Below are 10,553 nucleotides of genomic sequence, written 5' to 3'. Positions count from 1 at the left end.
CTTTCCGGACAACCCAATATTATATTATTATAAGATTATAAGATCGTAAATAAAACGTGAAAATCAGACAAGTGGAAATTTCTTTGAGCAATATATCCTTCTATACACAATCATACACACCCGTATATATATATATATTATATATATATATATATATATACAGAGAGAGAGAGAGAAAGAGAGAGTATATACTCACCACACACACACACACACGCACACTCGTGTGTATGTATGTATGCGTGCAAGCCTGTTATCATACGTCAATGAACTTACTGATTGCTAGAGCAGCCAAACATTTCACAAAGACAACTGGTGGTCCACACGAATCGAAGATGGGAGAAGCCACATATTCAGCAAAAACTAGGCTGCTCACAGCGAATGCTGACGGTCTGATGATTAAAGCCGTACACCAACTGCACAAGAATGCCAACACTGCCGGAAGACCTTTTAAGATATATGTAAATTCTCCGCCAGACTTAGCAGTAAATGTCCCCAGTTCTACATAAGATAAAGAGGCTATAAAAGAAGACAAAAGAAGACAAAATTATTATTATTATTATTATTATTATTATTATTATTATTATTATTATTATTATTATTATTATTATATTTTATTATTATTTTCATTATTATTATTATTATTATTATTATTATTATTATTATATTATATTATTATTTATTATTATTATTTTTTTATTATTATTATTATATTATTATTATATTATTATTATTATATTATTATTATTGAGTGAGAGAGCAGTGCATGCCATCAAAGTGACACTGGGGTAAAATATACGAAGCCCAATATACCCATCATGACTACCCGTCTGATAAAGGTACACCAGGCACATGCATCACAACCATATGTGCGCGACATGGTGATCTTATATCAAGATAAACAGCACATGACCTTGCAGGTGGGGCCCAGTTAGAATTTTCTTCAGGTTGAGTAGCCCATCCCGCTCAAAAGGTCTCTGAATAAGGGTTGTTTAAGGATGTTGAAAGAACCACCCATGTTTCCAGAGGTGAATTATTCAAACCCCAAAGAATCCCTCTCAACACATGGCTATGATGCTCCCCCACTACTTCTGCTCGTGATCAGAGATGCACATATCGTCAGCCACTAAGGGACATGCTCAACTGGTTAAGGTCAAACAACTGACAAGCAAATCTGTGGTATTGAGCAGAATATTTGCTGTAGCCCATCTTTTATACCAAGACAAAACAATGTACAGGGGTCGATGTAATCGACTCATGCTCTCTCACAAAATTGATACCTTGTGGTAAAATATGAAAGCATTATTATTATTATTATTATTATTATTATTATTATTATTATTATTATTATTATTATTCTTTCAATTTTGTTTCCGTTTCTTGCCGACTGTCTTCCCAACACCTAGGGCAAAGAACCTCACTGTGTAAATTAGTACGCCACTAAAGTAAAACATTAGGTTGTTCATTTATGAAGTAAAGATATGTGATAGAAAAACAAAGGAAAAACAAAAACGAAAATAGAAGAAAAATGAAAAAGAAAAAAAAAACAAAGAAAGTGGGGAGGAAAAAAATTCACTGCAACTATGGTTTTTCAAGAGATGTGAAATACTTTTTGCATGGTTGGTAATCAAAGGATCATTCTCAAAAATAATTTCAGTTCCCTTTTTGATCATTCCAAGTGCACCTGAAATCACTAGTATTCTTATTTCTTTATTACCCACAAGAGGCTAAACATAGAGGGGACAAACAAGGACAGGCAAAGGGATTAAATCGATTACATCGACCCCAGTGCGTAAATGGTACTTAATTTATCGACCCCGAGAGGATGAAAGGCAAGGTCGGCCTCGGCGGAATTTGAACTCATAACATAAAGACAGACGAAATACTGCTAGGCATATCGCCCGGCGTGCCAACGTTTCTGTCAGCAATCACTAGTATTCAGTCTTGAGATACCACATTTGTTTTCGATTTCAATAAGCAAATCTTTATATTTTCTGAGCTTGTCAAATTATGATCACAATGAATGCTCATTTATTGTTTTCGCCTTTCACAACAATATTCGGTTTATTAGCTTTGATTGTTCTGTCTGTATGTACTGGAAAGTCCCAAAGAATCATTATTATTATTATTATGATAAAAGCGGCAATCTGGCAGAACTGTTAGCAAGCCGGGCAAAATGCTTAGCGGTATTTCGTCTACCGTTACGTTCTGGGTTCAAATTCCGCCAAGGTCGACTGTGCCCTTCATCCTTTCGGGGTCGATTAAATAAGTACCAGTTACACACTAGGGTAGATATAATTGACTTAATCTGTTTGTCTGACCTTGTTTATCCTCTCTGTGTTTAGCCCCTTGTGGGTAGTAAAGAAATAGGTATTTCGCCCGTTGCTACGTTCTGTGTCGACTTTGTCTTTCATCCTTTCGGGGTCGTGATTTTTCCGTGCTCTCTTTGCTAACTGAAAACTAATAAAATATTTTATTGCTTTAACCTTTTGGCATTCAAGGTAGGCGTGCCAGTGATATGTAGTAAACATCAAGTACACTGTAGAACGATTGGTTTTAGGAAGAGCATGCAGCCATAGAAACCAAGCCAAAACAGACCATTGGAACCTTGTGTAGCTCTCTGGCTTACTAGTCCCGACCAAACTGTCTAACCCATGCCAGCATGGAAAAAGGACGGGGTGTATATAGTATATATATATATATATATATATATATATATATATATATAATATATAATATATATATATATATATATATATATATAATATATATATATATACATATGTGGAGGCGCAGTGGTTAGGGCAGCGGACTCGTGGTCGTAGGATCGCAGTTTCGATTCCCAGACCGGGCGTTGTGAGTGTTTATTGAACGAAAATACCTAAATCACCATAAGGCTCCGGCAGGGAGTGGTGGCGATCCTTGCTGTACTCTTTCGCCACTACTTTCTTTCACTGTTTCTTCTGTTGGTCTGCTCGCTTAGCCAGTGGGGTGACGTCATTTGAAGGCTAAAACAATGCGAAGCGCATTATGACCAGCGATGTGTAGCAATATCTGATAGTCTGGTCGGTCACGGTGATCACGGTGATATATATATATATATATATATATATATATATGGCGGTGCCCCAGCATGGCCACAGCTCATTAGCTGAAAGTGGAAAAATCAAATCAAAATCAAATCATATATATAATATGTGACAATTATTCAGTAGCCATGATAACATTATATTTACATATTATCGAGGTCTCTTTCATTCTTTTATTGTCTTACCATTTCTATATATATATATTGATACAGCCTAGTGTAGAACATATGCTTCAGAATAAAGCATCCAAGTATGAGTCCACTGCATCTTATAGCAGAAACCGTTGTAGGCAGCGAGCTGGCAGAAACATTAGCATGCCGGGCAAAGTGCTTAGCGGTATTTCGTCTGCCGTTACGTTCTGTGTTCAAATTCCGCCGAGGTCGACTTTGTCTTTCATCCTTTCGGAGTCGATTAAATAAGTACCAGTTACGCACTGGGGTCGATATAATCGACTTATCCGTTTGTCTGTCCTTGTTTGTCCTCTCTGTGTTTAGCCCCTTGTGGGTAGTAAAGAAATAGGTATTTCGTCTGCCGCTACGTTCTAAGTTCAAATTCCGCCGAGGTTGACTTTGCCGTTCATCCTTTCGGGGTCGATAAATAAAGTACCAGTTACGACTTAATCCCTTTGTCTGTCCTTGTTTGTCCCCTCTATGTTTAGCCCCTTGTGGGCAATAAAGAAATCAGAAACTGTTGTAAGCTAATGAGGGTCTTAACATAATTGTTTATCCCTTTGTCATCTTATTTTCTTTTATACACGCGCGCACACACACACACACACACACACACACACACACACATCTGTTCTTTTATTGGCCTCAATCCCTGTACTGTAGCCATGCTGGGAATGATAATTCTATCACTCTTTATCAAATGGCTAAGTTATTTTGTCACGTGGGACGGAACTTGATATACCAGTTTACAACAGAATACCAAACTCAATCACACACACATAGACATACGTAAAAACACAAACACACACACACATATACATGCATACACACGTAAAATTACGTATCATTAAAGAATTTAGAATGTTGGAAATAGATTAAAGAGTAAGAAGGAGTGAGAGAGAGAGATTGAAAGAGAGAGAAAATAAAAAGAGAGAACAAAAGAGAAAAGACAAAGAACAAGAAAAAAAAATAAAGCAGGTACTCACAGAGCATGGCAATGACACCACATCCAAGCCATATAATCATGGTCAAACCAACAGACTTGCTCGCTTCAAGAACGCCCTTCGGCGAAATGAAGATGCCAGCTCCTAAATTAGAGAAAATGGATTAGAAAGAAATGAAACTTTTGTTTGTTTCCTGAGTTTATAGATCAATTAGACTGGCTAAAACCTGATCCTACTCACATACACACACATACACACACACACACACACACACACACACACATTTCAGATATTGAGGAGGGAGGCAGTAATAAGGCAGGTCTAGCTTATTTGCATGTTCTCTCAGTCTTAGGACCTGGAATTTGAAATGGGTGAATGAACTTAGGGAGGCTGCTACTAAATCCTTTTGATATTAAACTACCTAAGACCACTCTTTTTTTAAAAAAAAATTTTTGTATTTAAACGAAAATCTTCCATTATGATTTTATTCAAGAACCTTTTTCACCATTTTGATCTCAACCTTCCTGAGATCACTCTTAGTCCAAACTTTCAGTTTTTATACGATTTAAATTCAAATCTTCCTTCAAAATTTCAGACTGATTTAGGTACCAAACACCTACTCCACAATTCCGAAGTGATTTATACTAAATTCTTCGTTATTTTCAATATTAATTGAAGCAAAAGCTGAGCATTTCAATAGAAATTTGGCAACAAAAGTGTTAAGTTTTTGCCAATGATAAAGACGTCACCTATTTTACTAAATCCTTTTGCAACTTTTGTAAATTTCCATAATTAACCAAAAAAGCAGTATATTTAATCAAAAACTAGCTAATGAATGGGTCAACAGAAGACGTTTATTTTTAGCCCCTGGTCATCTATACTCCAGTGGACTTCCGATCAAAGTGTTCCAATTCTGACCAGACAATATATCTAGGAGTACATCATCAAAGATAAGACTCAGCCTGCTATTTCTAGGAGATCAAGTCACCTCAATGCACGATTTTTAATGAAATCTTACAGATATACATTTTAGATGGTGTAGGTTGCGATTGTTTTGAGGTAAAAATTGCTTTTCTTGAGAGAAGTTATTTTTAAATGAAACTTCCCAAAGATACGTTTTCATCGTTGAAAATAAAGATTTAAAAAATCAAGTTTTCAAATTTCCTCACAATAATCATACTCTACACAGCGGTGGAGATCCAAGATCTGTTTTTGGGTGTTGCTCAAAAGTCTCGAAAAAAATACTATATTTGGTCTGAATCGCAATTCGTAACAAATGGACACATTTTTATGTATTCTAAATTTGTTGTAGCGGATTATATGCATATGAAACAGTAATGCTGTGAAAAACCATGGTCCCGATTTTTTGGTGTCGGCTCGGCTAGAAAGGCTGTTGCCTGGGCAACTAGGGCAACACCCCTGCATCCGCCACTGCTACATCCACAAAATTGTATCTCAGAAAAGTTTCTTTAAAAAGTATGCATTCAAAAGAAAGTTATGAGAGTAAAAAACAGTTGGGAGAGAATTAGCCAAAAACTACCCCACCACATTTTTTTAATGGCTGTTTCTTTCCAACATGATTACAACCTACCAGTGTCCGAAGTTTGAAAGGGTTTAGTTACAAAAAATTATTTTTTAAATCTGTTGGTCAAAAGGTAAAGATCCCACTAGTTGGTGTGTGAAAAACAACAAATGTATTTTGAAAGAAACGTCTATAAAACTAGTATTTAAACATCAGATGGCTTTTGGGGCCCGCCAGAGTAGAATAGCGATCAAAGGAGTCCACAGGTAAAAACAAAATGGTTGAGAATCATTGGTTTAAACGAAGACCTCGACTAATATTCTAATTACTCAGTATAGGAGTTGAATACCAAAATATTTTACTTACCAATCATGGTACCGACTATCATAGCAACTGCGCTTAGTAACCCCAACTTTCTCTCTAGCTGTACGGTAGTCGCTGCCATCTTCGGTTTCTATTTCTTTTGCTCTACTCTGTTGCCACTTCTGTGTATACTCTCAGATACCTCTCTGGCTAAAAAGAAAAAAGAAAAAAGCCCCAGCTAGTTCTCACTCACCGTATTTGTCTTTTACAACTTTACATCTTTATGAAAATTTTCAGTGGCGAAAATAAAAACTATATATATTTTTTTAATTGTACATAACTCAATGCAGGCTGTCTGAAAGCAACATCTAAGCGGATGAATGCATTGTCAGTTAAGCTAAAAGTAAAACTATGTCGGCGAGGGCCAGCAACTCCCAGTTTCCTTTGCTGTGCACCATCGTGTTTGTTTTAACTGAAATGCGCCTTTCTTTTATTAACAAGTGACTGTTAACGAGACATCTTAGAATACTTTGCTTAACAGCTCCGTTCTCTGTCTTTCCTTTAGAATTTTGGGCACCCTTGTTTTCGACTTACCAAAATACATTGATACACTAACTGAAACATCAAATAAGAAATTAGAAGGAATCATAACTTTAGAAAAATAGTATGGAATTATAAGATAACACCATGCCGGAAGTACCAGGAAAAGAACATCTTTGATAAATATTCATTTAAACTTTTCATCTTTCTGTACAATTTTGAAAGAGATGTAGAAATATTTGGATGGAGTTATGAATGTGCATTCTATGCAATCAATTTGGCTATGAAGTAAAAAAACAAAATGGCGTCACTCTTCAAATAAAAAAATTTAACAATATAGATTAGTGATTAAACGCGAATAGTGGTTTCAAATTTTGGCACAGGGCCAGTAAATCCAGGAAAGGGTTTGAGTCGATCAAATCAATCCCAGTGCTCGACTGGAACTTATTTTATCGACTCCGAAAGGATGAAAGTCGACCTCCACGGAATTTGAACAGACGAAATGCCATTAAGCATTTTCCCGGGCGATACTTTCACTGCAATTTGTACAGAAGCTTTTTCCATCCTTACAGCGCTAAAGGATAAAAAAAGAAGACTGTAAAGAAAACACCTTTCTGTAAACCGTGGACGGTTTGGGCGCTAGGAACGAGCAGATTGACACAATGTAAAATTACAAGGTGAAGCTACAAGCTATATACGCCAAGGAAACCGAGAAACTGGCCCTTATGAGCCAGGCATGGCTCGAGTAGGAACAAACAATATTTTATATAAAAACAATTTGAGCACTTAGGTCGCCATAATTGACTCACTCCTCCTTCAAAATTGATGGCTAACATGTTCTTGGTTCAATTACTTCAACTATCATTTATGAAAGATGAGTAAAGAATCATTTTGTTATTCTTAGGGATGGTCGTTTTTCTTCTGTTTTTTTTTTAATGCCATTTAGACACATTCGCTATTTCTGTGATCTTCACTTTAGTTTAATCCGTAATATTTTTAGTTTTATACGATCTTTCAAAGTTCTTTTGTCATACGTTCTGCGACCTTCATCAGTGGTTCTCTGTGCACACTGTGTCTCCCCTTGTCCCTCTTATTCCATTTTGCCCTTTTGGGATATCTAACGCTATCTACGCATAAGTTTACGCCTCTGTGTGTGTGTGTGTGTGTGTGTGTGTGCGTGACAACAGGTTTCTATATTATATTCTTTATAATACAAATGAAAACTAAAATAAGGATCAAATAAATAGGGCGTGTATTTACTTGGCTGAAAACAAAAGCCCATCCCCAAATGTGTTCCAACACACGATTTCACATCAAGAATTTTGCAAAACAATTACGTAGGCTTAAATAATCATTCTTTTATTATTTTTTCCTGTGACATATTTCTTTATGATCTCCCCCCCCCCCTCTCATTTTTATTTCCCTTCACTTAGTGACGTACGTTGTGTGTGGTTACTTAAGTCTGCTAGAAATAGCAAGTCAATTTCCTTCAGATCCCACCTTGAAATTGTAGTGATTTTTGGCATCACTGGTCTTCCATTGTTTCTTCTTCTCAATAACCACCATCGTGAGTGTGTGTGTGTGTGTGTGTGTGTGTGTGTGTGTGTGTGTGTGTGACAAAATGTAGTTAGCACCAAAATCACCTCATTGAACACCGCCTTCGCTGCTACTACGTCCTTCACCACAAGCGTTATTGCCTCCACATCAGTGAACCTATCAACCCTAATACTAACTCAATCATTACAAAATACACCGCCCCACTAACTCTATTATTTTACTGCCACCCATTACCCTAGTGTCATCATTAATGGCATCATCATCATCATCACCACCACCACCACCACCATTACATTCATCACAAAATACCCCCTTCCCTTCTCATTTTTACTGATTTTACTACCACACTTTACACTATTACCATCACTACAATCACCACCACCATTTCATTCATCATAGAAATGTCCCCCAGCACTGTTTCTAGTTCATCAGTATCACCGCCACCATGGGGCCCTATTACAATCATCATAGAATATACCCCCACCCCCACCCAGCACTACTAATCTCATCACCAGACCTCATGCTATTACTGACCCCATGACTCATTATGAAGCAAACACTACCACCATCACCACCATCACCACCACCATCGCCATTACCACCACCACCCTATCTACCCCACAACTGCCATATTAAGAGTTCTTATGCCAACTGAAATATACCCATCGCACCATACCTGACCATATCCACTCTCTCCCACCCATCTCCATACCAAATTGACTCCTCTGATTACATGATTACATCCTCACAACCTCTTATCTCACCTAATTACATAATTATATTCTTACACTTTACATAATTATATCCTCACACCTCTTAACTACCTTCTCTTTTCACACACCTGTAATAGTTATACATTATTATACAGACTCCCACTCCGGTCACCATCACTTGTCTCAGTGGTTTGCAAGTTTTTTTTTCCGACTGCCGCCTCTTGGCACCCACATCACACTCCTACACCCTCTCCCCCATCACAAACGTACACGTCTTTCTTCTCCAAATTCAAAAAAACTGTTTTTCACAAATAAAGCTTAACCTAATTATTCCATTATTTTGTTGTTTTTACAGTATGAAAGACTGAAATTTACACCTCGCCTGTGATTACGTTATTATCTTATTTTTAGTGAGATGAATGTATACTGTGAAGAGATATCGGTTTATTGACATCTGGCTGAGGTAATGAGAAGTAGTCTTAGATCCTAGCATCCAATTATTTTCTGTCTGTTTCTTTGCTTACAAAGAATCTGCACAACTGCACTGAGACCTCGTTCTACAAACTATAATGTTAAGAAGGCAACAAAGTACGTCTTGACTCCGTTCCACAGTGCAGGGTAGCAGTCAGAAAGGTCCCTTTTTTGAAAAAAAAAATCCAGATATCAACATTTTAAACTTTGGCTTCTGTTCAATGTCCTTTTAAAGTGAAACCAGCTCTTCCAGCACTATTCTTCTGGCCTCATTACTAATACTTAAGAATCACCCAGATGGGTATTCTAATCAAATGTTAATAACCTGAAATCTATCAGTTATGTCTCTGTGCAGTTCATCCAGGTGTGTAAAATACACTTGAATGTAATCTTCTGGTATGTACTTTTCATGCACCAATTCAGAGAGGCTCAGAAACTGGAAGTCCTACAAATATCAACCAAATGTCTTTTTTTTTTTTTTTTTTTAATTCATAATGACAGTGTTTCTAAAACAAATGTGAAAAAATTATAGGAAACATTGAAAAACACAAAATAGCCAGTGAACTCCCGTTTAAACTCCACCACAAGAACGTGTACTCCACCAATTCTAGAAACAAATTATTATAGTGATTTATATTTAAAATAGCTGTTATATTAATCAATGTATGAGACTGTCAAGTGAGGCCTATTTTCTGAAACAAATACACGAAGACAAATTCTGATTAATATTACATTCATAAAATGCCTTGAAATAATTGTACAGTTTTTTTACCCAGAACAAAACTAAAAATACCAAATTATGGAAAGTATGAAGAATTTCTTACCTTTACCCTAAATTTTAGGGCTAAAACAACACACTCAAGATAATATCTGTGCCAAATTCATTGAAGTCAAAATTGTTAAAAAAAGAAATGATTTGTTTTGTAATCATTTTCTCTCTATCTCTCTCCCTCTCCTTCCCTCTCACTCTTTCTTCTCTCTCTTTCTCCCTCCCATCTCTCCATCTCTCTATATATAAGTGAGCTTACAAACATCAGGCTTCAGATTCAAAACAACCCCCGTCACCCCCCCCCTACAAACAACTAACTATATTCTGTTCACTTCGTGCCCAGCTGGTTGAAACAACATGACCAAAGCTGTACAGAAAATTATACCCGGTTGCAGGTGCAACGGGCGAGGTCATCAATACGTGTAGGTCTTAAACATAACACCATGCTATTTGAAATTGTAGAATAAAAGGAAATTGA

The 10,553-nt window shown here is 36.7% G+C and overlaps 1 protein-coding gene across 1 annotated transcript in view; it reads right to left on the bottom strand.

Annotated features, from left to right (window-relative positions):
* The window catches only part of LOC115220744 (b(0,+)-type amino acid transporter 1-like), a 40,604-nt gene extending 30,363 nt beyond the window's left edge, over positions 1-10,241 (bottom strand). The window contains exons 1-4 of the mRNA XM_036510204.1: positions 10,131-10,241; positions 6,089-6,235; positions 4,243-4,344; positions 274-516 (exon numbers count right to left, since the gene is read on the bottom strand). Coding sequence (XP_036366097.1) covers positions 274-516; positions 4,243-4,344; positions 6,089-6,167 — 424 coding nt within the window. The 5' untranslated portion in view covers positions 6,168-6,235; positions 10,131-10,241. The remainder of the gene's footprint in view (positions 1-273; positions 517-4,242; positions 4,345-6,088; positions 6,236-10,130) is intronic.
* Between the last annotated feature and the right edge of the window lie 312 nt (positions 10,242-10,553).

The sequence above is a fragment of the Octopus sinensis genome, linkage group LG17 (assembly GCF_006345805.1).
Source record: "Octopus sinensis linkage group LG17, ASM634580v1, whole genome shotgun sequence".
Classification (NCBI taxonomy): Eukaryota; Metazoa; Mollusca; class Cephalopoda; order Octopoda; family Octopodidae; genus Octopus; species Octopus sinensis.
Note: the sequence above shows the minus strand (reverse complement) of the source record. Positions and strands in the feature narration are given on the sequence as shown.